The sequence below is a fragment of the Scatophagus argus genome, chromosome 7 (genome assembly GCF_020382885.2).
Source record: "Scatophagus argus isolate fScaArg1 chromosome 7, fScaArg1.pri, whole genome shotgun sequence".
Lineage (NCBI taxonomy): Eukaryota > Metazoa > Chordata > Actinopteri > Scatophagidae > Scatophagus > Scatophagus argus.
Window position 1 is genome coordinate 2,557,452 of NC_058499.1, and position 27,429 is coordinate 2,584,880.

General features: G+C 44.3%; 1 protein-coding gene across 2 annotated transcripts in view; it reads right to left on the bottom strand.

Moving 5' to 3' along the window:
• Positions 1-9,742: 9,742 nt before the first annotated feature.
• Positions 9,743-27,429, bottom strand: part of met (MET proto-oncogene, receptor tyrosine kinase) — a 60,347-nt gene continuing 42,660 nt past the window's right edge. Inside the window, exons 12-21 of one of the 2 annotated variants that reach the window (XM_046393549.1) lie at positions 27,100-27,249; positions 22,756-22,909; positions 21,867-22,001; positions 20,425-20,685; positions 17,388-17,468; positions 15,659-15,840; positions 15,433-15,542; positions 14,904-15,069; positions 14,629-14,765; positions 9,743-12,928 (exon numbers count right to left, since the gene is read on the bottom strand). In XM_046393549.1, the coding sequence (XP_046249505.1) occupies positions 12,634-12,928; positions 14,629-14,765; positions 14,904-15,069; positions 15,433-15,542; positions 15,659-15,840; positions 17,388-17,468; positions 20,425-20,685; positions 21,867-22,001; positions 22,756-22,909; positions 27,100-27,249 (1,671 nt within the window). In that variant the 3' untranslated portion in view covers positions 9,743-12,633. The remainder of the gene's footprint in view (positions 12,929-14,628; positions 14,766-14,903; positions 15,070-15,432; positions 15,543-15,658; positions 15,841-17,387; positions 17,469-20,424; positions 20,686-21,866; positions 22,002-22,755; positions 22,910-27,099; positions 27,250-27,429) is intronic. The other variant, XM_046393550.1, reaches the window with a different exon arrangement.

A 27,429-nucleotide genomic window follows, 5' to 3' on the forward strand; every position in this document is an offset into this window, starting at 1 on the left:
CTTCTTCTTCTTCATCACAAAATTCTGGGGAAGCCCTGTGAGTGCCTACAAATTCTGTCACATTGTGTGCCACGTTTTTCCACCACTAGATGGCGATCTAAGACTAATTTCTAAAGCAGGGTCTATCATGTGTGATGAGATCAGTTTCACTGCATGACTCATTCTCCTTCACACTGCCAACACAAAAAAAGAAGACAGAAACACAACAAGATAACATGTAACTTAACACTGAATACAAAAAGCCCACAGCCAGGCAGAGACAGGGGTGAGAGGGTGAGGCAGAGAGAGAAACAGAGAGTGAGGTCTGGTAAATATTATCACAGATGGCCAAATGATCGTTAGCTTTAGGAAGCTCAGTGAATTCATTTTAGCACAGAGGAGAAGAAAGGCTGCGAGGTCTTCTGAACGTCTGCATGTCCAGAAACTCACACACTTTGGATGTCAGTCGGTTTTTGATACTGTTTGTCTGTTAGACATTTTCAGGTGCTGTGTTGAAGCAAAAACACAAAGTTACAAATAAAACTTTACTTATTTAATTAGAATAATTTAATAAAAGACATGGAGTGAAATAGAAAAACAGACAGTTTCAGTACGCAGGTTGTTAGCTGTTAGCTTAAAGGCTAAATCTAAATTCTCTCATATGTGAGTGTTTAGGAAGCTGAAAACAAGACGGTGCTGTAACACGGAAACCTTTTGTCAGAATTATTATCCACCTCCGCCGTCACATTCCCTGAGCACCGACAGCTACATCACAGCAGGTAGAGATGTGAGCTAAATGTTCAGCCTCCATTGAGTTACAAAATGAGCACTTCAAACCAAAGTACTGCCCCATGGCTGCGTCCTCGCCCAGTGGCTTGTCCTTTCCCTCCCCCTCCAACACTGTAATTTATACCTCTTTTGAAAAGATTCATTCTTCATGCGATGCCAACACTGTAGCTCGGTGTTTGTTTAGGTGAGGTCACTTCAGTACTCATGTTGCCACTGTATTATACCACTCCTACATGGTGACAGCCACGAAATGATGATCGTAATCCACGTCTTACAACAAGCCCGACTCTGTCCATCTTTCACCTTCCCTTTCATCTACGAGTCCTCTGATATGCCATTGTTAAATCCATCATTACAGATCTACAGCACTCAGTCTGACTCTGACACATTTCCAACTTTTTCAGTTTCTCCTTTATTTGTTGCATCAAGCTGTTCTGTTATGTTTTTTACTCTGACATTGTTGTTTCAGTCAAATTCTCATCAAACACAGGGCTTGTCTTTGTGGAGACTTTGTCTTGCTTGACACACCTTGGACATTTCTAATTTAAATTATGATTGATGAAGGCCAGAATTGTCTCCCTCCTTAGTGAGGCCCCACCATCAGGCACAAGTGGCTGAATAATTGTGCTCCTTCGGATCTGGGATGATGAGGCACGCTGGAGGATCAAACCAGGGGATTTTAAAAGCCCTGTAATCTGCCAGTGGCCTGCAGTGCCGCCATTGTGTCGACATTAGAGCTACTCATCACCTCTGGGGACCAAAGGGGCCATTGAGAACTCAGATTCTCTGCATCTGAAAAGGGGGGCCGCGCTGTGACTCACCCCCGGCCACTGGTTAGTCACCTCGGATACTCATTACACTGTTCCCACTTGGACAATAATCACCCAGAAGACTCAGAAGGCTCTAAAACGTTGAGTTATTAAAGATGCAGAATGATGAACAGTTAAGGTGAAAAAAAACTTTTGTGTGCGAGTATCACTTTGGTCGTACTGCGCTGAGTGATTGTGTCCCCGTCTGATCTCCTGCCATCCGAGTATCACTGTGAGAAGTGTCTTCTTGGCAGTACATCAAAGCGGAAAGGAGGCAGCGCCACCGGGACGAGTGAGACTGCATTTCCACACCTCCTGACACTATCTGGTGTAATCTGCTTTGTGCCATGTTGAAAAGGGGGGCAGCGGTACAGCAGATGGGTGAGGGTTTGCACAGTTGAGCTAAAGCAGGACTTTAGACCTGCACGAGTGAAACCTCTGGGTGGAGTCAGGATGTGATCACGGGATCACAGTCGTGAGATGATATCCACAGGCTGTTTTCTTAGCTACACTTGAGGTGTTTCTGTATACGGATAACAATGTCAGTCTGCTACAGTGGTCCAGACCAAAAGGTTTTGATGATCCCCAGAGGATGAGCCCAACAAATTTGACTTTTCATCGACTGACATTTTTGGTTTTGGTGAAATGTCTCACCAGTTATTGGATTGATTGCCTTTATGTTTGGAGCAGATATTGGATTACAGAATCCTAAAGTCTTAGATGATTGCCTCATATTCCTAAAGGACCAAATGCAGGTCAAAGGCTTCACGTGAAATTGCACTTTTCAAATGAAATGTCTTGACATTTATTGTGTGCTTTTCTCTGAAATTTGCTTCAACATGTAAACGTTTGCATTTCGCAGTCCTCCTCAGGGTGATCCTTTAACTTTTCCATCATCAGGAGAGAATTTACATTTTTCCAGTACTTTGGTTTAGATATAAAATCTGGGAAAAAAACTGTTGAAATATCAGCATTGTAAGACTGGTCAGCTAAAGCAGTGGATATCAGCTTGTTAGCGTTGTCACTGTGAGCATTGTCCCCACGCTAACATTAGCTCAAAGCACTCTTGTGCAGCCATCTATTCTTACTGTTGTTAGTTCAAGGTCAAAGAAAAGAATTGCGAGTTCATTCTTGCTTTGGAAACAACATTCAAGGCAATAATCTAAACCTAACGTCCTAACCTAACGTCCACATTCTCGCCTGTCCTGGAGCTTCTGAACTTTAACATTCAGTTTTAAACAGGAACAATCTTAAACCTGGCTTAGCTGTCACAGGACTGTAGATTTTGACACACAGCTCTTAGTTAATTCATAACAACTTTATCTATTTAGTATGCTTTTTGAGTGAATGTACATTGAATGTTATAAAATGTGCGTCTTTCCCTTCAATGCTTTCTGTCATTCGTTTCCTTTGGGGATGCTGCTGTCACCTGCCATGTGTGGATTCAAAAGGCTGAAAATGTTGAGAACCACTGATTTAAAAAACCACGTCCACTTCCAGCCCTCTTCATGGCCTTATGGGACTCTGGTGCCCCACTAAACCACAGATATGGGCTTTCAACGCCAGTCTGGCTGTGATTGCACTCCCCTGGAATTCCTCGGTACACCAGCACTCCCAGTCCTGATAATTGGTCCCTTCACAGTGATTACATTTCTGTCTGAGTGGTTGCGCAGTTATTCTGGTGAGGAGGCTTCAAACCAGACAGGTTAACCAGTGAGAATTCAAGTCTATGTTTCTAGAGTAACTTCTCAGAAACTCACAAGCAACGATAAAATTAAAGTAAAAGAGGTGAAGTGAAAAAGAAAACTTTTCTCAGCTCATCCACAGGGTCGCACAGTAAGATCTGCTGACCTTGGAGGAGACTGGATGCTGGACATGTTCAGCCAGCAAGCCTGTAGGTCTGAATTTAAGATGAGTACCTGGACCTCATGCTGAATTATGGATTCAGGCCTCACTCACTCTCTCTCTCTCTCTCTCTCACACACACACACACACACATAAAGCTGAAGGTGAAAAATGTGAGAAGAAGCTCACGTCTGAGTTGTTGAAAGTAGAAACAAATCCGTCTGTGATAGATTGTGTCCAACAAGGAAAGAGGACGAACGAGACAGTACACGATGTAAGCGAGACGTTAATCAGCTGGAAACACACACACTGTGATGATTCAGTGTGACAGGATGGGGATCAGGCCTTTGGTTTTAGCACTTGATCTTTCTCACTTTGGACATATACTGACATAAAGGTAGTAGTTTTAAACAAAATGTTGCAGAAGACATTCAATTTATGTCCCAGTCAAGGGTCACAACTGAGTCCTCTTCTTTTCCTTTTTCTACACTCAGAGGATGTTTTTCTTCAAATGTTATCATACCAGCTATGAACTGCGTCACTTGCACGGCAGGAATCTGCACTTGTTGCTCCATACGAGATCCACGTGGTTCAGGTCCAACAACTGAAGGCATGTGAGTCAGTCCTGGTGTCCTTGCAATAAAGAGACAGACAGATTGACAGACAGACTTATGGGCTGAAAGCATCCACTGGTTCTGTCCCAGTTTGTCCCTTTTCCACCAGGTTGCCTGTCTCTGTCTGCAGTAGCTGAGGAGTTTCCACAGGGCAGCCATAAATTCAAATCTGTATTCATGGCGCTAAGTTTTCACAGTTTACAGAAGTTCTGATCCAATCCTGCCTGTGGCACAAAATTTTAGTTAGTCGGTGTGTCGTATCCCTCATTCCACACAGTGAAGCTCAAACATTCACCTGTAGGAACAGGAAAGTCATTACTGCTCCAGCAATTCAGTGCCTGAGTTTGGCCGATTTAAAACAGTTGGGAAAATGCAATAGAACTGAGAAGTGAGAGCAAAAATATAAGGTGCTTTAAAAATGGACAGCATGTACAAGAGAGGAACACACTGACGTTACCCTGTAATTTACCTCTTGTTGTTTTATGAACTGAGCACTAATTGCAATCTTTTCTGACTGCTAAGTGCTGCCAGTCTATGACTCACTGTTGCAGCTGCAGCACAATACTTCAAAGTTGAACTACTTCTCTTTCATGTGGGGTTCCCATTTTTTCGTCCAGTAGCCGTACTTTGGATGAGGGGTCCATGTAGGTGCAGGAATGCTGCGGTATCAACAGGGGGCGCCAGTAATCTAAAAAAATCAAGGTCCTTTGCTGTTGGGTTTAGATAATCAAACCACCACTGCTATCTGAAGTGAATCCTTAATGGAGACAGCCAAGGTATCTGTAGTGTGTGTTTGTGTGTGTGTGTGTGTGTGTGTGTGTGTTTGGGACTGGTGGGTGAACTTTACCACCAGGTGCCATCTACCTCCCTTATTTCTCATTAATAAGGGAGTTTAATGAGTGAGAGTTGACTCAGCAGGTCAGAATGATACACTTTGGTTTTTTATCAGATGATAAGGTTTTATGTGTGTGTGTGTGTGTGTGTGTTACAGTGGTGCTCACCCAAGGTCTTTCAAGTGTGACAGACTCACCTCCTGCAGCCTTGAAAGCTGGCTGTAGCAGAAATAGCAGCTTTTCTCTCCTGAAGCGAGTGTCCTGTGCCCATCTGTATGCTCAGTGGATGAGATCCCACAAACTGCTTACAGCAGATTACAAGTGAAGATCCTGCATTTAACACTGAAAGTGGATAAGTGGATAAACTCCTTATAACTGTTGTCAATGAGCAGTGTAAAGCAAATGTAAGTAATGTGATTAAAAGGAAAATGTGAACGAATGTTGCACACTGAGTTCATCCCACCCGTCCTGTGACAGCAGCTGCACTAAACCATGTGTGGCTGTGGAGGGAGCTTTCCAAACTCCTTCTAAAATAACCCAGATGACATCTCACTTTGGCTTTGGAGACCACTAATTTACGACGGAAAGCCTTGTTTACAAACTGGAGAAGAGGAGTTTAAACCATCTCGATATTCATCTGACAGGGAGGGTCTACCAAGGGTCTACCACAGCGCTGATGCATTATGGGAAATGTAGGATGCAGTGCTTAACAGAAAACTTACTAGAGATTAAAGGTGAGGATATTTTGTGGCAGGGATTTTGACGTTTCTTTTAAAATACTTCTCTTCCATCCCTCTACGTCTCTCAACTTCTCTTTCAACCAAACTGGAAGATCCAATGTAGTAAGCATTAATGAGAGTCTGTGATGTGTGTGCGTGTGTGCGTGTGTGTTCAGGTTCAGCATGCATACCGATGCTGCTGAATCACCTGATGACTCCCGCACAAAAGCCCGCATCCCGTCTTTCTTACTTTCGGCTGAGATCCCGCCAACAGCCGCACCTGTCCTCTCTTTGAACACGTGTGTGGTCACGCGCTTAGTGTGGCAAACAAACGCACACACACAGTGACACAGGCAGGAATCATGTGGGGATGAATTAAAGGCTGCTGCCGCTGACTCGAGAGGGGATTAGCAGCAGGGAGCGGAGACGTTTACTTAATAATGTTTGTGTGTTTGTGTTACGTAATGAATACCCAGATTAATGTAAGGTTTTCTTGCTTCAACATATCATTATGAAGTAGCTACTGACTGCACTGGCTATAGAGTAATGCCACTATTGCTGTTTAGATTGGCTCTGTAACTCTGGCTTTCACCCTGATATCCTGTCTGCCACTGGGCACACAGTCTACCTGCAAAATAAAGGCTGACTGCTGAGGCATAACTTTCTTTAAACTTTGAAACATTTCCTCGGCCTTGAACATTTCTGTCTGAGTCACGTCACATGGATTTTCAACAGTACTGGTGGTTCACAGCGAAGACAACAACTCCCATGATCCCACGCTGCTGCAGCACACCATCAAACTTTTGTTTTCATTGTTTTGACTGGGAGACCCCCGGAGCTGATACATGCATGCATGAGGCTTTAATGTGTCAAAACACAACTTAAACCCGTGATCAGAGGAGACGAGCAGCACTGGAGGCGGCTCAGTGAAGGACTGGGAGTGAAGGGGATGAAAGACGAGGCAAGCCTGGTGTGGCAGGCGAGATGGATGCTTAGAGCGAGATGCAAAGACAGACATGCCTCATGCTCGTGTTTGCCAGGGCTTAACGTGGATTTTACTGGAATAAGTTAAGCCTTGGGACAAAGACGCTTCAGCGAGGTGGAAGATAACTATGGCTGATAGTCCATGTTGTCCTGATGGCCTGGAAAATTCCACCGCAGCCTTCTTACTACGTCTGATTCTCTCAGCCCAGATACTGTGTCACTTACAGGACCTTCAAGACTGAGACTGAGAAAATCAATGACAAGAAACAACAGCATCTTCATGCAGGCGAAACGTTATGTAACTATAAATGGGTATAAAGCAAAAAGGGACTGTGTGTTGGAAAAAGTGATGCATAGCCTTAAAATGTTTTGCATAGCAGAGGATCTTTCTTCTCTCAGACGCTCTGTGGCTTTGTGTTGCTTGGTAAATGCCCTAAAAGGATGTGCTCTGATAAGGGCTTCATGTCACAACATGCTGATTGTGAATAAAATTAAAAAAAAAAAAAATTCAGTATCTGAAGTCATTCTTTGCTGTTGTGGACCTTGATCTTCTTGCTTTTGTTTTCTGGAAACTGCAGACATCACACAACAGATTCTGACTCATCTTATCAAAAGAGAAACTGTTAGCCACGCCCTCTGTATCGCTGCAGGCTTTCACAAAGGATGTTTCTGCACAAATTAAGAAAATAATTCAAGTCCTCGCAGTCATACCCACATAGTTTTGATTGATTGATTTGATTGCACACAATTGTGGTTTCAAAAGACCCTGAGGGTCAAGACTTTCACAACACCAAAGATCTTGCAATCTTTAGGTTGGACCGAGATGAAGCAACTGTTGGACTGATGATTCCTCTCGCCTTTCTCTTCCTTCCACCAGTGCTGGGAGATTTTGTAAAAGCACTGAGGTCCTTTGTCATGCTCTCTTAAAATTTAGATTTTGCTTGATTGCTTTGCTATATTGTATTTTTATAAAATTATACTACTATTTCTTGAATTATTTAGTTTCCTTGGTATAATTTTTAACCTTTGTCAGTCCATGATTTCCAGGGACAATGGACTTTTGATTTGAAAGCAAAAAGAAACCATTTAACTTATTGGTACATAATTTTAATTCTAAAGACTAATTTTTCTTTTAACTTTTAACTCCTTTTTGCGTTGTAGTGATTTATTCATGCCAACTTGCTACACGCAGCATCTTGGAAATCTCTTTAACACGGCTGTTTAATGAGGGTCAGTGAAAACAAGGCCTCAGAGTTCACTCTTTCAAGAGTAGGATTATATTAAAATCTAACTCAAACCCCTGGCTTCTCTCGTTTCTTTGTGGACGAGGCTCTTGTAAGTGAGACCGCATACTGTACGGTGCGATTTTAAAACTCCTGGGTCAACGAGCAACTGCGAAAGGATAACCTGTCCTGAAAGCCACGGTCGCAGCTCAGCTCAGCAAAGGGAAAGTCTAGACCACAGTAGAGAAATGTTTCAAAAGAAGTGAGGGGAGCAGGAGGTGAAGGGTCAGAGGTCAACACCAACCAGTGAGAACAAGAATGAATGAATTTCTGTTCACAAAGGCACAAAACACAAAGACCGTGTGCTCAAATTGTTGTGCAAGCATGGAGTGTGTTGACCCAGTGTGAGGACAAATAATCATCTATCTTTGTCTGAATGATGAGCTTTTATTTCAGGTCTTTAAACCATTAGACATGCAGGGTTTAAAGGCATTTGGAGGGTTTCCCAAAACCTACACCAGTGTATCATTAGTTGGGCTTCTAACCACCTGTTTTTTAGTATCTTCTGACCAGACCTATTTATACAGCGCTGGAGAAAAGTCTGGCAGCACCCATAATCCTTCTGGTAGCCTATGAGGGAAAATGCTCTGGTGTGTTTTATTAAACCAATCATAATCATCTTGGGCAGGGACAGCATCTCTGTGAAATAGTATTAGGAGAAATATTGCACATGGGGAGGTGAGCCCTGGCATTAAAATGGCTAAGCCCCCGGCTTTGTGCTGTTAGCGACCAGGTCAGAGCTTGGCTAACTTTTTTAGCATGCTAGTTTGAAGGTTGTTGTAGTTTCCGGGCGAGAACGCCACCTGAAACAGGCAGCCAATGGTGGGCTGATAACCATAGCCTATCTGAGTCAAAGACCTGCTTTTGTGTGCATTTTAAGACTGGAATTTCAAAGAGATCTCAAAATAACGCAAATGTATAGATAAACGCAAAATGTGAGCATGTGCAAAGGATATATACCGATAAATCATGACATACATGAAGCATGTGACCTAAACATGATCCACTGAAGCATCCATTCCGCTGAGCAGATGAAGAAAGTCTGCGCTGTTTGACGTTTGACTGGCTTGGGTTCATTTAATTATGTTAGGTCATATTCTGCAAGGGTCTAATGGCGCCACGGGCTATTATTCTCAATTAACCAACTTCTAACAGTGGATGGAAGCAGAAGCTGAAGAATATTTTGCCTCATCTATTTCCCGAGACAGGTGTCTAGAAAAGGGACAAGTAGATAGGGTTCCCATAGGTCCTTGAAATCCTTTATAGTTTGTTAATTTGAGAAATAGAGAAGGGTCAATGAAAGTCCTTGAACTGATATATTTTGTGCAAGAATAGAAACCAAAGTTCCTTTGCTATTCTTTCGTGTTTAGCAGCGTTGCATCATTGTTTGCCTCTCGTTCTTTTTAATCGCCGTGTGTGAGCTTCTGTAACTGCTTCTCATTATTAAAATGTTGTAAGAGCAATTAACCTTGATCCATGTCTCAAACCAGGCTGTGCTGGGTCCTTGAACTTGAGAGAAATGGACCTGGAGAGTCCTTGAAAAGTTGCGAGTGAATGAAAAATAAAAAAAACTAAATAAGAAAAACTATTTGCTCGGTGAAGTTCAAACACCGGAAGGCTGCACATGAACACATTTTTTAGAGATTGTGCAGGACTGGATGGGAGCACACAATACAGTACATAATCTGCACAGTTCTCACCATATGGAAAATATGATGCACGAATGAACTACAGTATATGAGCAGGTAGACACGGAAACAACAGTACTTGTAATTACAGGTCTATACAGCCGTGTTTTATGTTTGCCTCATGGGCAGGTTTGTCCTATAAAGAAGATTAACGTGACTGTTTGTCTTGTAAAACAAAGAGCGAACAAAAAACCGGAGGTGAATCTGATAGTGTAGCTTTATTACACTGACAACGTTGATTTGACGTTACATAGGAACATGTACCTTCAGGATTCCTTTATGGACAACTAAATCATACATACACCAACACGCAGAACAGACAGTGTTAAGCACAGACTAAGTGGTGTAGAATCACATGATCAAAGTGACAGCAGTCTTTGAGTATGGCGTGGGGTGTGAGCTGTTTGCACGTGTATCAATCAGATGTGCAGCTCAGCACGCCGCAAACCCAGGCGGATCCCACGATCCCTTCTCTTTATTTACAACATGGCAGTGGATTCTCTTGAAAACGAAGAATCTATTGAGTGGCTTTGTTCATCATTGGTGGCACTGATCGCTCCCTACTGGTCTTCCAACCAGACCAGATTTAAAGACAAGGCTCATCATCAATACAAAAATATAGTACAGCAATTTTCTTGTCATAGCAAACATTCATACCTGTCCGTCAGTGGCCCAGTCGCATCAGCAGCCATTCAGATAGCAGAACACAAAACACAACATAATCTGCTACACAATGCAAAGACAAAAGAGATAAAACAGGACACTGACCACATCAGTGGTTTGCAAGTTTTAGCCCATTAGCAACACACTGTTTACTTTGCATCACAGCTAACCGCTGTGTAAATCTAGCCTGGGAACCAGACGAGTCTGCGAGCTCATATTTCACTTGCCCTGGCAGAAACGTCTGGCCCCGTCCCGTTCAGAGAGCTTTCCCTCCGTCCTGGTTTGTCACAGCCCAATCACAACTGTTTGTCTAATATGGGGCGGGTTTGATACGAGGGCTGACAGAGGGACGTCACTGGTCCATGTTTGTCTGGTTGTAGTTCTATCCTGTTGCATCCAGTCTGCAGGTCTGTCCAGGCTACTATCAAACCAGGCATCAGATATGAACAAAGACTGTGTTACTGTACTGCCTCAAGTGATTTGACAAACACATTTTTTTGTTCTGTTTCGTTATAATTTGAGAAAGTTTGTGATCAGGCTGGCCTTGTTTTCTTTGGTAGTCGAAAATGAACTTAAATGTTCCAGACAAATACATATTTATTTAGTCTGGCAACACCAGGCTTCAGTAAATCAGGTGTACGTGTTTTAGAAAATGCAGCGTTTTTAAGTTATTGGGGTCCATTAAGAAAATCAGACCTTTGAAACTTGCTCAAATTGTGTAATCCATCACATTATATCAAATATAGAAAACTGACTGAGGGAAGCTGATGATGGGCTATTTTCTATTACAACTAAGTGAAAAATGTAAAACTATTTATACATTTTAAGAAAATGTGTTCTCTACATTAGAGTATGACATAATGTGGTCCACACAAAAAATATATCTGCCCTTTAACCACATGACCAACAACAGTGACAAATCACAGACAAAACCTCACGTAGACTCTTATGATGATACAACTCAAGCAAGTTTCAAAAACATGAGTAAAACTTGCAAAAACACTGGTATTCAACACTGGAATACATAATAACGACTTAATACACAGTCGTCATAAAGACACAGCGAGCTGTAACAACACACCTGGTTTGAAGCTTTATGAACACGGGGACCCTTTGAGTTAAAAGTTTTACTTGAGGCTTTTAGCGAAATATTTAGGAAACAACAAGCTCTTTGTTAACATTTTGACCAAATGTTGTTTAATCAATGAAATGTTGTAGATTCTCTTGTTAAGTTAACCAGAGTTAAAAACGTTCAGGCTGCTTTGTCTTCGGTCTCATTTCATTGGTTACAGCACGGTCTCTTTCAATAAAATGTCAGCTATACAAAGCAAACACAGGCCTGACATGCGATAAGAGACTTGTGCAGTTCACCGACTGGCAGAGAAACCCCAGGACATGGATCCTATTTGCTCTTCTTTCCAAAAAAAAAACCCTCAAAGCTTTCAAAGCTCACATGTTGTTAGAGTTGTACTGCTTTGACATGATGAGACGTTTCAGGTTTTGAAACAAACGGGGGAAAATAAAAGGGGTTTTCAACCCTTTTCACTTGGAAACATCTGGTGCTTTCATACAGGTGAGTCACGGAGAGGCTGCAAGACATTTTTTTTTTCCAAGCACATCAAAAGCTAATCGTCCAAAGATAATTATACAAATAAAGCATCCAGTGAACTGCACACAGGCAGCAGGTTTTGTTTTTCACATCCCACCTCACACCTACACTGCCCTTCCACTGTTACCGACCTCCAGAGAGCCTGGGTTTACTTTCCCGAGGCGCCACAATCGATCAGAAAACAGGCTTCGTTCTCTCTGAGTGCAGATGTGGGGCACGTCGGGGGGGGGGCACTGAGTCTTGTTCATGGTGTGTGGAGGTGTGACACTTTCTACACAACACAATACATGGCCATTTGTCAAACATTCACATTACAGACAGCGAAAAAGGTCCGAGCCACATCCGAAGCACATGCCGCCCACAGACATAAAATCTATCCCCTCGCTGTGTGGGTACAGCAGTCAGTGAGACTTTGTGGGTGTTTGACAGTTAGTGTTGTGCTTCTGTGACAGTGGCTTTGTCCGCTGGGAGTCTTCGAGGTGGACTTCCTGGGCCTTGTCTTGTGCAGGACGCAGGAAGGCTAACCTCACTCTCCCCGGGGTTGACGAAAGGTCAGAAAGAAGTCGATAAGGTCAGCCCTAATAGCTCATGGAGGACCCCGTCGTTAGGAGACGCTTGAGAAGGTCAAAGGTCGATGATCTATGTACATTGAGTGAACAGTCAAAGCTGCTAAAACTGTTTTTCCTCAGCATACGGTGTCCAGTGTTTGGAAAGTACATACAGTAGTTCTTCATCACGTCACTGCTTTCTCCTCTTGCTCTCTTTCTCAAACTCGGAGCCTTCTTCCACCTGCCACTCTTCCCGCCATCAGTCCTCTCTCAGGTGCAGCAGTCTCGCTCCACGTGGCAAAAGAGGGGGGACTGGGTGGGCAGGGAGGTGGAGGTGGAGGGGTCGGATGAGGATGACGAAGAGGAGGAAGCGGTGGTGGTGGAGGAGGAGGCGAGGAGGGAGGGGTAAGGGCTCATCTTGTCGATGTTGACGTAGGTGGTGTTGAGCAGGACGTAGTGCTCCCCGCTGAAGCTGGAGAAGATGGCGGAGATGCGAGACACCAGCTCGGAGAAGGAGGGCCTCCGCTCCGGCTTTGGATGCCAGCACTCGATCATCACCGTGTAGCTGGAGGGACAGGAGGGCAGTCAGACTGATTTTTCTTTTGCATATTTCAAGGTAAAGAGGCAACAACTGCACTTACATGTGCTCATTTTGCAGAAGAGTAGACATTTTATTTTGCTTTTTGTGTAGCACTTTGGCAATATTATTTCTGAAATTTTTACACAGGCCAGTTTGATCACAGCGAATTAGTACTGAGGTGACTTAGAGAGTTTTACTTGTTGCTAAAGTGCAATTAACTGTGGCTATCTGTCGTTAGCTAAGTTAGCTTGGTTAGCTTTGGAGCTAGCAACTCTGTCAGCTGACTCTGCCCCAGGATGCCAGGTGCCAAACCTGCTGGGAGAAAAACACCTTCGTAATGTTATTCCCTGAAGGACAAACTGCCCTCCATCAGTCAGAGGTTGCTTTTGTGTTGTATCTGGTTGTGTTTCAAGTCTTTTCTCCTCTTGGATAGTTTTTCCATGTAACAATAAATCATCTTTTAGTCACCTTTTGAACCTGTAAACGTTACGTTTTCAATTTTATCTGAAAGACTTCATTCTAAACCCCTAAAATAGATAGGAAGAGTTCATCTCAACACTCAGTGGTCCACAAGCATACTGGAAGTTATTCCTCCCGCATTGGTGTTATGCATATGAAATGATAACGTCTTAGAGTTGCTAATTATTTCAATATGCCTCGAAGATAAGTTTGACTTTCACACCAGCAATCAGCCGCTTTTATCATTTTGCAACAAAGTTGAAGTTGATATGGAGTCTGATATTGCCACAGCTATTTTTCTTTGCCCAGAATGGCACAACCACCTTATCATTGTTAGAAATGAAGAAAAATGGCCCCATTACCACACACACAAAGTATCTGCCGGCGACTGCTCGATCAGGACTGAAGAATTGCGGGAATGTTTGCGGACGTGCATCACCTCCTGATGTTTAATTTACAGCTTGGGAACTTTGCCTCCCTCACCTGAACACTCCCACTCCCCTCTAATTTCACCACACACACACACACACACACACACACAGTTGACATGTAGTGTACCTCACGTTGTTATCTGCACGCTATGAGATCACACTTGGCATGCGTTTCACTGAGCCGGTGGGTCACAGTTTAATGGATGAGGCCAGTTCACATACTGCAGTGTTAAGTGAGCTGTATCGACAGTTAAATACTTTCCTGTGATTTGATGTGACGTTTTTGTTAAACGGGCTGATTTCACAGCACCGTGGCGGCGGATTGCGCCTGGCAGACTGGTGTGTTGACAGAAAATTCGAGGTAACAAAGGGCAGCTCAGCCCTGCCAACGCTGTTCTGTACGATGGGCAACAGCAGCAACAAGTGCTTAGCAACAGGAAGACACAAATAAAAAAGAAATACCAAACTGGCAACGGATTTACAGACTTGCTTTGTGTTTTGTGGTGAAGCAAGAAAGGCGTCTTATTGACCCAAAGCTGCTTCCTCTGATGAGATGTAACGCTCGACTGAAGGGACGTACGTGTGTTTTAGACTGAGGCAGATGATGGATGGTCTGAACTTGTCTGAGTGGTTTTTATCTATGACTTCTAATGCTGACGCGGCTCTTTCACCTTCACTGCTTCTCTCTCCTGATTTCAACTCAACCAAGGCACTTTGCTGAAGCAGCTGATTGACAGGTGAAAAGTATACAGTATGTATGTGTGTGTGTGTGTGTGTGTGTGTGCGCGCGCTTACAGGGCGTCAGGGCAGAACTCGGGCTGCAGCAGCCTCCTCCCCTGCAGGAGGAACACGGTGATATCGAAGGAGTTCACATCAGAATATGGTGGGGCTCCACGGGTCATCAGTTCCCATAGCAACACGCCAAATGACCACTATGGGAAAAACAAGAAGATGAAAGCTTATCCCACTGCTGTCCTTTCACTCATACTTTTTCGTTACGTTTTTTTTTAACATCAGCACAAAGAGGCATTGTCACAATGTGTGTGTGTGTGATGTGACTGAGTCCTCACCACGTCTGACTTGGTGGTGAACTTGTGTGTCTGAAGACTTTCCAGAGCCATCCATTTGACGGGCAGTTTGACTCCACTCTTGTTGTGGACGCTGTAATATTCTTTATCATAAACGTCTCTGGCCAGGCCAAAGTCTGCCACCTTCACCGTGTAGCTCTCATCCAGCCTGTCAGGGACGGGAAGAAATGTGTTTTTTACTGTTGGTTTCAACAACGGTCTCTTTTTCTCACTCTGATCTTTAATTCTGTTGTTTTCTGTCTGATTAAGTCTTACAGTAGGATGGGAATTTAGCTAATGCAGAACTGTCCTACCAAGAAAGTTCTAATGTTAGTTATCTGATACTGACGCTAGCCTGTCGGAAAAGTCAACACTGTTGTTAGTCTCTTGGCTTTAAATTTCACTGAACATTCATCTTCTCCTCCACTGACACAAAGACTCGTCAAAATTAAAACTGAACAGCCATCCTTTCTTGTCTGTTACAGCAAACTAGGTAGCCAGCGACAAGTGAAGTGAGAAAATGTGAACTCACATGCAGTTCCTGGCTGCAAGGTCTCGATGGACAAACTTCTTGCTGGCCAGATACTCCATCCCTCTGGCCACCTGAAGCCCGAAGCCCATCAGGTCCTTCACCGTTGGGTTCTGCAGCAAAAAGAAGCATCAGACGAATGTGAGACCAAACCGCCGACTTGAAATCAACATATGCTGTGTTGGCAGAATGTACTGTCAGTTTGCATGTATTCTGTGTGTGCACATACATGTCCCTCATCGCGGATGAAGTTGCGCAGGTCGCCGTGCTTCATGTAGGGCAGGACCACCAATGGCGAACCCTGTGGTGGCAGGCAGATTCCCAGCAGAGAGAGAACATTCGGGTGGCTGAAGTCCTTCATGATGATCCCCTCCTTCAGGAACTGGGACACCTCTTCCAGATCTGTGATGCCTTTATAGAAACAAACATGTCGGAAATGAAGAAACGCTCTAGAGCAAGTGAAGGGCGGACAGTCGGTGTGGTGCATTCTCGGAAAGATCTTTCAGACTCCAGCGGAAGACGGGGAGCAATTCTGCCGCATGAACATTAACAGGAAGGTCATTCCTTATATACCGAGTGGGGAAAAAAAGGATGAAGATGGCAATCAAGCTGAAAAAAATAAAAGCTCAGTAACTGAAGAGACCATATCCACACCCAGACCCGAACCCACACCAAACTCCCATTTGCCAATTGCATCCCTGCCTCTGATGTCCTGCACTTTAGCCCCACTGACTGCTGTAATCTGGTTAGAGATGGAAGCTCCTTATGTCTGGAGGAACCAGCCGATTGGCCTTCAACTGAGGTCAGACCCCAAAGACAGAAAGAGATGGCATTTGATTTCAGAGCCTCAATGTGAAAGTTAGGGAAGAAAATGACGTTATTACTGTGTGCAGGATGGATGTTCCTAATCATTCTGGAAATACAGTGTGTGTCACTGGCTCAACTTTCAGCTACTTGTCTCCGTAATAGAATTATTAGGATAAAAGATGACAAATCAAGTTCTCAAATATAACAACAGAATGCAAAAAACAATGACAAGGTGCCCTGAGAAACTGGACAAAAGGTCCAAATCCCAGAGGACAAGACCTCAGCAGGCTGAGCTGTGGTTGGTAGGTCCGTGTGACTGCACTGAGCTCTCCTCCATATTACTCCAGCATCAATCTCCCTGGTCCAACTGACAGGTTACACGATTAGACGGGACCCTAATGCCGTCCTCACCATCGGACGCTCATTCATCACCATCAACTCAGCCAAAAAGGATTCGAGGCTCTGCTGAGATGAGCTCCATAATGCTATTGAAGCGTGGTGATATCATGCAATGAGTATGCACTATACGCAGATGTAGGAGGGAACAATTATGGTGGGACGTGAATAAGTTTGAACAAAGACAGAGCGTGTTGTGTGTGTGTGTGTGTGTGTGTGTGTGTGTGTGTGTGTGTGTGTGTGTGGTCTGAGGAGGAATCCAAAAAGCAAATGATGCATTTGATAGTAAGTCACTTGTTTTGGATGTTGGGTGCATTTTGTTTAAAACTTTAGCACATGAGCAGATAAACATGGCTTCCCCAGGCACACAACAGTCAACAAATGTCATTCTGACAGAACCACATGCCTTTGACATGACTTAAAATCAAAATCAAGATACAGCAGTATTAGCTGATTAAATAAAAAATGTGTTTCTGGTACTCTTGAGCAAACAAACAATACAAAATCGCCTAACTTCAGTTATCTATGACACAAGAACAAGTAGGTTATGTAAGAAATCAGCATCGCTTCAGCAGGGCGCCCCTAAATTTCCAGGGTAAACTGCTGAACTCGGTTGTCCCGGGAAGACGGTACGAATGAAAATTCATAAACGCGAAGCATCATACTGCACTGGTGTCAGATAAGGTAGAAACTTTACTTATTTTAAAGATTGTTGGCTGACCTACATATGTGCATGTAAAGGAGGTCGTACTTACGGTTCAGGGACTTGACGGCACAGTGCTGCTTCTGTCCATCTGGTTCAAGCAGAGTTCCATGGAAAACACAGCCGAAGTGACCTGCAGGTTACAACATGGTGCATTAGTCAGAATGAGTCATCGTCGGTGACTTCAAATGCTCATGTTCAAACCTGCAACGTCCTCCCAAATAACATTTCTTTACCCCGCGCAAAGCAAGCCCGCCTGACACAGGTCCATTTAGACATGACACATGAGATGCACCACTTTCAGTCCAAATGACAATGAGGTCCAGCTGTGAAGCAGGCGAACAGTGGCAGCCAAGCACCACGTCAGCTGGCAAGAATCAGTGCAGGATACTAACCAATGATTTCGTTTGTTTCTTGAGCTTGTGTGAGACATGTTTATCTGCTGACTACCTGTCAGTAATCAGTTTCACATGGAGGAGAGAAGTTTTGGCTCCTACCTCCAACCAACCAAAGCGCATCTGCTGGACTGCCGCTGCCCCATCTATCCCTGCGTGGCTTACAAGAACTCCCAGTCAGAACAGATAGTAGACATTTGACGCTTCATTGCTGACACTGAAGTACCACTCCCTGACCTTCACCATGCAGCATCCCTTGATCATGCACATTAATTCTTCCTCTGCACAGACGCACACTGAGGGCTATACAATCTGATTTCAGTCAACCGTGTGTGTGTGTGAACAAACTTGGCCGGTAAACTTGAATCTGATTCCGTTCATATATTGAATGGCTTGCTGCTCAGTGTTTTCCTAGATGAGTAAGTAAACCACAGTTTCTACATCGTTCCCATAAATGTATGACACCATCTAAATTACCGAATTCTCTCACATGTAGACACTGCAGGGCATTTTGGGTTTTTGTGCAACACTTTGTTTATATCTTGGCTCGGACTTCTTCTTGACAGACCTGCTGTGATTAAGATCGTGCACACTGACAGTTGGCTCCATGATCACAGCGAGTCCAGAAATCAGATAAAAAAATTCCTGTCCACTGCTGACATGTAAAAATTCAAGTTTGGAGCAGATGGATGAAAGTGATTTCATGTGATTCCTGCAGAGTTTCACGCACACAGAAAACAAATGGCTGGTTTACATCTGTCTCTTACATGAGAGTTTTTCCCTGTTTTCACACCTCTAACAGCTAATTCTGATTATCTTAAATTACCATCACCCTCACACTAAATCTGCCCCCTCAAGTAACCCAGTATGAGGCTTTATTCATTAATACCCCCGCAAGCTAATAGGCTATGCCAAACCCCCTTGAGTTATTGTGCATTTTATTGAATTATATCTCTTAAGACACGAGGGCTTGCCCCAGTCTGGGAGAACTGTGGTAATAAAATGAGCGCGGCGTTCTCCTATCACGTCCTCGCAGATGGCTGAGGGTGTTGAATTACGACTCCCAACAATAGACTCTGGGAATGCTAGCTGTGAACAAATCATCCTATGCCACTTTTAAAAGCCACGTCTCGAAATCCGGGCTCTTTTCTTTAGCCGTGGGGGCAGGGGGGCTGTTTTTCTGTGACACAGAGGAGTTCGGGGGTCTTTCTCCTCTTAATGTTAAATTTGATCTGTGGGTCTGACCCGCCTACTTAAACGGCACAATACGAGGTGATTTTCTGTCTGCATGTCAAGCTTGCGGTTTGATAGAGCAGGCAATTAAGCTCTTTGTGGGCAACTTAAGCTTTTGTATGGCTTTACTTAAATCCCAAATTCAATCTAAGCTGGCTGGATAATAGTTTCACTCCACATCAGCCAAAGTCCCAACAAGCCAAATAATGTTTTTGTTATTAATTCTCTGTTTAGCAAGCAAGGTCAGATGTTACGAATATCAAAGATGCTGGATGTTCAATGTATTGTATGTAAAGTGCATAAAAGAGAAAAGACTTTGACACAAGAGAGATCAGAAAAACATACTCTTGAAACTGTATGGTGATCAAAGTCAAACAGATCCGTTCATTCGGTATTTAGCTTTTCATCCATCCATCCATTTTCTATACCGCTTATCCGTCAGGGTCGCGGGGGAGCTGGAGCCAATCCCAGCTGACTACGAGCGAGAGGCGGGGTTCACCCTGGACTGGATTTAGCTTTTCAGCTGAGGTGTTTTTTGTGTTTCTCTTTTTGTATGTGGTTGCTATTTTTCACATTGCACAAATAAAAACATCTGCAGTGCAAGTAAAAGTGGGAGTAAAATGACTGACTCTTGCAATACAGTACAGAAAAGTTACAAATATGTCATGACAACCAGCTGACTGAAAGTGAGAATTACTTTTGTGCAACACAGGAAGCTTGGCTACTGCTGTGTCTTTGTGTATTTGTTACCGTCTCAGCTGTGTGACATTCATTAACTACTTCTGCAAGTTTTGGGTAAAGTGCAGTCGACAGGTAAATCAAGTCCCCAGCTTAATGTTGGCCAAAGTGTTGTTATACCAAACATGCATTTCAGATGAATAACATGTATACACATGTTAATCACTAACCACACAAGTTACGCGTCAAAGAGGTTCTCTGCCCAAAAGTTATTCTAAACAAACTTTGTGATTGGTTCTGTGCAATAATTGTTTTTGTGCGAACACTATTCTATTTTTCATTGTAATTTATGATTATGCACCTCCATTTAAAGCTCCTATAAAAAGCAATAATCCCCACTCAGAGATAACAGAGCATTAAAGTCACTGCATCACCGTCATGTCCCGAGCACATTCGCCCATTGTTGCTACACTTGCACTTGGACTAATGACGGCGCAGTTCTGCATGTATGCTTTAAAAGCTTTGACACAGCAGCTTATATTGACTGGATCTTCATAAATAACATTTGCAGCTGCATAAAAGTTCTCTGTTCTACTTTACTCTGCACATTAACAGCCATTAGCTCCTGTCTGGAGCCAAGAAATGCTCAGGAAATTTTGTATTTCGCCATGTCCAGAGTACGTGGAAGAAGAAGAGCTAGGTAGCTACCATGAGAGGTGCTATAGCGACCCAGCGACGTGTTATAAAAATTTTAACAGTGAACAAAGCATTTCTTTCACTGACCTCTGCCAATGACCTGGTTCAGGTGCAGCAGCAGCTGCTCCCTGGCAATCACCACGTGCTGCACTTCAGTCAGCAGGTCTGGGTGGAGGCAGGACGGATCGATGTGGACTGGGGCCATCAGCAGAGGTGACACCAGTTCGCCGTCCATTCCCAGACCCATCCCGCCTCCCAGTGCCCCCAGTCTGGGAGACAGCAGCTCCCCGTTGCCCCCGTAGATGGGCGGAGCCGTCCGGCACGTCTCGGGCCTGTCGGTGCCCTGATCTGGAGAAGCAAAGGAGACGGAGGAGGGGTCGAAGGTCAACGATTGTATCAGCGGGGCCTCCAGAGGTCAAGGTGTGTTACATGATCAGAAAAGGACGGCTACAAAGGCACAGAGCAACATGACACGGTGATGGAGGGCAGCTGAGCTGGAAAAACAAAAGTTTCTGATTTCTCTCGCTGATGATGTGAGTGGAAGGTAAATAAATGCATTCAAAAAGAGCCAAATGTTATCCAGAACAGAAGACAAGGAGGAGTTGCTGACATAAATGAATGCATTTTCAGTCACTGATCCTACAGCCCAACCGTCCCTGAGGACAAGCATTAGCTCTTTAGTAAGTCAACCTTCTCAGATTTGAAGCCTTTTTAGTCATTTTTCTCAGCAGCAGGAAAATTGCTTTGCCCATCATACTCAGGATCATAATACACAGAGACACCCTCATGCCCTCAGGAGTCAAGCTTAAGAAACCAAAACCACAGGCGACTCTAAAGACTCCATCAAAGTCTGGTTGGTCAGCTTACTGACTCCAAAATGATCCACGTCTCACAGGCAGACTTTTTGCTGTGCTGACACTTAGAACTGCAATACTTTTCCTTTCCACAGGAAGTGACAGCAGACTGTGTGAACTGCAGGGAGGCAAAGATATTTAGTGTTTAAGTGTTTGAATGAACAACACAACCAATTAAGATTACTCTGAATCGTACCAGTTGCCTTTTATAACTTAACATGCAAGTAGTTGCTAATGAAATCGTAACGTATAGTACGAAATCAGTCACTTGCAACAAGCAACCAAACGAGACGATGGAGCTTTTCCAGCATTTTATTTTTTGTTTGATTTCATGCCCACTAATTCTGCTCTTGTAATGATGATCACCAGGCAATCTGAAGTTGTGTTAGTGTTAGCAGGGGGGTCGAACATGGATGATTATGATCAGTTAAAAACACAAAACACCAGAACTATTCAGAATTTTGCAAAAACTTATGAGTGTTAGTTCAGAGCATGTAAGGCATGCACTGCTAGCACAGCGTTCAGCCCCACGGGGAGGGAAGCAGGTAGACGTGATGGAGGGAGGGTGGGAGGGAGGGTGGGAGGGAGGGCGGGCGGAGGGATGTAGGGAAGAAGATGTCAGGTGGAGGGAGCGGGTGAGGGTGGGTGGGGGGGGGGCTTATCTGGTTGACGTACCCTCCAGCAGGGTTGTTCTATAGTCGACTGACTCGTGGGAGACCATTTCGTTAGTGGGGCTGACGCTCCTCGCGTTAGCCAGCCTGTCCAGATGCTGGATGTGACCCCGTCCATCATACCACACCTCAGACAGATCTAGAAGTAGAGGGAGGGAGGGGGAGGAGGGGGTGTAGAGGAAGTGATAGAGATATGGAGGGATGAGAGGCGCCAAGAAGGAAAGGTGAGGTGGGGAGGGGACAGAGAGGAAGACCATGAGGGAAGTGAGAGGAGAAAAGGGCAAGAGATGAAGGATGAGATGAAAGATAAAGGAGGGAGGAGGGAGGAGAGAGGGGGGAGACGAGAGAATTACTAAGAAAGGCGAAGCGGTTCACCGGTGCGCCCCACGCACAAACACACTGTAAACCCACCAGGCAAAACAAAACCCAGCAGACACACATGCACACAGGTTAGAGAGGACACACACTGAACACCTGTCGCAAGTACACAAATGTATGAACACACACTCTCTCTCTCTCTCTCTCTCACACACACACACACAGGGTCATGTCACTTTAAATTCAACTTATGTAAAATGTAACCTACTGGAAACTGCGACTAATCACTGGCACAGGGCATAACGTGCATAATGTATAAAAATATAAGTTGAACGCCACAGTATTTTCCTCTGCTTCGGACTCGTGCAGTGACCTTTTAACTTGTTCAAAACATTTAAAACTGACCCTGTGCAACTTTTCCTAAACTAACCAGGCTGGACCTGAGCGAGGAGTCCGACCTTAACATTTCAGAGCAGATAGCATTACAGGAGACTGTGAAATCAGCGCCGGTCGCTCACTGCCTGAGATTAAAGCGGCGACCCCGACACGACGTGGCTGCTCGGCTCTGCTCTTACCATCGATGTGTTTGTTCCTTCTCCACATGAGCAGCGATCCCAGCAGCAGCAGCAGCAGGCTGACACACACGCAGCCCACGACGAGGCCTGTGTAGTCCTGCTCCTGGGCCAGCGTCACTTTGCCCAGATGCCTGACTGAGTCCGCCTGGTGCCACTGAAAAAAGCGAAGAGCGTCACAGAGTGAAGTGGATTCTAACAACACTCGTAATAACGACTGAACTGTCCTCCGACCACGGGAAGGTCAGAGGTCAGACAGGTGGAGGTCTGAACCACATCAGCAGGCCACAGCTCGTCTTGGCTGTCTGATGAAATGATGAACTGGTGAGTAAAACTGCATAACTCAAACTGTCTGTGTGAAATGTCTTCAGTGGAACATGTTTGAGTTTCGAGGTGTTTCTCGTTCAGTCGCGCTGAAGGGCAGACCGAAGGCGTGAAAGTGACCCTGGAACGAGCACGAGGCGACGACGGCTGCAGCACAGACTGTGAAGGATTTGACACAAAATATCAGACATGATGACCTGCTGAAGTTTACCCTTTTAAAACCACGAGGATCACCGGTGACACTGCAGCGCATGTGTATTTCAAGTTATATGACACAATTATTGACAAAAATAGACAAAAAAGACCAGGCGTTTTAATAATACATCTATTATTATGGTGCTAAAAGGGTTAAGGCATTGGGTGAATCTTTGTGGGCTAACAAAAGTGCTGGGTGCATTTTCCATTCAGCATCTTTTATTTATCTTTTTTTTTTTGGGGGGGGGTCTCACTCAAAATGGGGATATTGTTTATATAAATTTTAGTTTGCCACCAGCCTTCTTCTTACAACACACTCTTCTGAAAACATTCTTTCAAAAACTCCACAGGGTGCCTTTAACCCGTCCTGCATTTTCCCCTGAATCCTTAGCTTTCTGCTGAGCAGCGGCTAACAAAGTCTCTGTTGTGCTTGGACTGTACTGTGTGAAGACATTTGCTTCATAAACTGTGACATCCACTGCGGTATGCTCTGCATGGTATATATGCTGCACGCACAAGCATTTAAAAGGCACGCAACTGGCATTCGGACGCGTGGTATGAAATAACACACACACATGCACACATGCGGCCTGTTGCCACAGTCTGCAGGCAGATTACATCAGTGATATTGCTTTTGCCATTATTAGGTTTAGTGAAAATGAGGTTTATACTGCTGTCTGCTGCAGATGGGCCGTGTGTGTGTGTGTGTGTGTGTGCACCTTGTCTGGAGGTAGGGGGTGTGTTATGAATGTGCGTGTGTGTGTTTGTGTGTGTTTAGGCTGGTGGGATATTGGCTGAGCATCCTCTGAGATAAAAGCTTTTCCTCTGAGATCCAGTTCACAAGTCAACAGCGATGAGGCTGATACCGTCCGGTTCGCCGGCACGCCGCCGTTTCTCCAGAGGACGACCGATATTATCATGACACGAGGACGTGTGAAGCGCAGCGGCTAATATTAGCTTGTGTCATAAAGGGAAGACATTTCTCTTATCGAACCTCGTATAACCTAACGGGATTTTGGAGGCTGTTTGCTGCAAACAGCTCACACGGCACAACATATGACTTGCATTGTACTGTCGGTTTTAAAATGAGATTTAACTTTGCATATAATCAGTGTGTGATGCCAGCAGCTGCTTGAGAAAGCCTTCTCATAAACTCTTGAGACTGAGCGAGAATCTGAGGAAAAAGATGAGAAATCACAGCGAATGCAGGAGAAGCGAAGGTTTTATTAACACACAACATCACCTGGTCGCCTTGACTCTTTTTCTGACCTGATATTCACTGATGTTCTCGGTCACTGAAACACTTCCTGCTATCAAACTCTAAAATAAAATACTAAAATACTAAACCAAAATAAAGGTTTTCATGAGTCTGATGGCTCTGTTTTGATTTTAAACTCTAAACTGCCCTCTCTGGGTGGAAGCTTTCAGCCTGGTTCACGTCTGACAGCATTCTGATCTGATCTGTGTGGTCAAAAGTGTGCTTTGTTGCCCTGGTAACCAAACCGTAACAGTGACATCACAGGGTCCTGGAGTACACCTGTGCGTCACTGCAGCAAAGTGAGGGGCTGAACCACTGGAAGTCAGCAGAAACAAGAATTTAATTATTAATAATTTAATAATATAATTTATTTATTGTTGAGTTAATAAACATCTTTTTTTTTATTTTAAGAAAAAACTTAAAGCAGTCAGTCACAAGACGCAACAATTAAATTTAATGAACCCTGTCCTGTTTAAACTGCGCTGTTGTTAATAAAAGACAGTGAGTGTGTGTGTGTGTGTGTGTGTGTGTGTGTGTGTGTGTGCGTGTGTGTGTGTGTGTGTGTGCGTATGTGTTACTTTGACATTTGCACACTGTACTACACCTTCTCACGACTCCGCGAATGCTTGACTTACAATCAAGTGACAAGACAGCTGGATGCTGAGCCCTTTCACTCAACACACTGCGTAATAAATCCTCCCTGAGCTGCTTTTTATAAGGGACTGCATTAGCACAGGAGAGGTACTGAAGTCTCCTGTAAACGATCTGGAACGCCGAAGGAATGCGCTGTTTTCCGCGAATTTCCCACAGCGCAGAATGAAGAGCTCAGGACGGCCAGCGGCAGAACGATCCCGTCACCGCCTTCAGAAAGCCCACACAGCGGAGTCTGCTCTCGGATTCTCCACTTGGAGTCCGTTAAATAAAAACAAACTGAACAAGTTCAAAGAGAAACTAGTGACTAAGTCAAGTTAAATAAACTAAAAGACAACCCTGACTATCAAAAATCAGTCAGCCTCAGAAGCAGGTGCTGCGATGCGTCACGACACCTTTTATTGCTGAAATCCCTCCTCTGAGCCTGATAACACAAGCAGAGGGGACTTTCATACAAACGCATTGTAAGCGACGTCCACTGTGTTGTCCCAGAACACGTGCTCAGACACTTTACAACACGCTAATCTACCTTCATCACTGCAAAACCAAAAAGAGTCACATGATCTGAGAAGAGTCCCACCAACAGGGCGAGATGAATCCACAAACTTACATTTCCACCAGTCACAATCTGTTTTCAGCAGGTGGAGATTTGTCTGCTGACCTTCTGAGATGTTGAAATGCCGTTTGTGCGAGTGGAAATGTAATTCCTGTCTGACAGATAACCTGCTGATTAAACGCAAAGGCCAAACGTCTTCTCTTTGCTTTTTCCCCGAAAGAGAGACGAGTTACGTTTTCCCCTGACGATCAAGCCAACGTTGAACTCACTTTGTCGTGACTTTTTAAAAGAAAATCAGCTTTGTGAAATTAAAAATTCTGATTTTGCCATGTGTGGCCACGTGTCTGTGCGTTGTTAGTCATTCGTGGGTTAAAGATAATCAACACTGTACACTTGATGATTCAAACAGGCGATTTTAAATTGGATGAAGGTCAGAATTTCACCGAGTTTTCTTTTTTCTTGCTCCGAGATGTTTAAAAAAACGTGAGACTGTAACGATACCGAAGTTTCAAAGTTCAAAATACTGCATGTTCTTGTGCTCTTCACTTCAGACAGATAATGAGCTAATTCACGCGCATGCTAATGGAATTAATCTGAGCATCAGTTAGCACACAACACGCCCTGCACTGCTATCCAAACACCACTTCAAACACACACTGACGAGCAGGGAGGCTGGAACAAGACCTCTATTGAGAGTGTGTGTGTGTGTGTGTGTGTGTGTGTGTGTGGATGGGCGGGTGGATGGGCAGGTGGATGTGTGCTTGTGGTGAGCTGGGTGTTTCCATAAACAAGAGACTGTCTTAATTAAAGAAAGTGTTGTTGACCCACTGGAGGTGTGTACACCTGTGTACTGTATGTGCACCTGTGCGTGTGTGTGTGCACCTGTGCGTGTGTGTGCGTCTACAGCTTACCCTGAAGAGAAAAAAAACTATACAAGCAATAGTGGAGGAATGAGTCCTAAAGTATTTTTCGTCTTGAAATACGTCAGTTAACTTGTGAATGTTAACGAGTGGTTAATGACTACGCGTCTTCAGGACTTTAAAGTGGTCTCACAGCCTTGTTGTGTTACTGTTCTAACTCAAACTTTCCAATCTGTAGATCTACTGAATTGAGTGTCGACTGTAGTCCATCATTTACTTCAGACGATTCTCAGAATCATAAAATTGATGTTCATTTGATCATTTTGGTGCCTTTGGTTTGCCACAGAGCTAATTTTCTGCAATAAAACGAAATCAGTTAAATCAAAAAGTTAAACAAGTTAAAACCGAACCACAAAGTGCTGCTGCTGAAAAACCAGGGAAAGAACCAGCAGACCTTTTCAGCTCTTAACGCTAACCAAAACCGAACCCCCGGCGTGTCTCACCTCCACCTGCAGCTCCCTGGAGTTGGCGGCCTGCAGCTCGATGGGGACGGTGCACTCCAGCGTGTCCCCGACCAGAGTCAGACTCTCGCAGCTGTGGTTGGAAACAGTCAAAACCTGACACTTCATGGCCTCCCTGTCCATCCGGTCACCCTGCAGTGGAGGGACATGGAGGGGGACAGAAAGAGAGAGAGAGACGGACGGAAGACACAGGGTTGACGTCAGCTTCTAGATCAGCAACATTATGAACAACGACTACAAGGGTCAAAGGTCAGGGAGTCCAGACAGCACATGGAACAGGCCAGATGCTTCGTGTCAAAGCAAGCTGGCAAC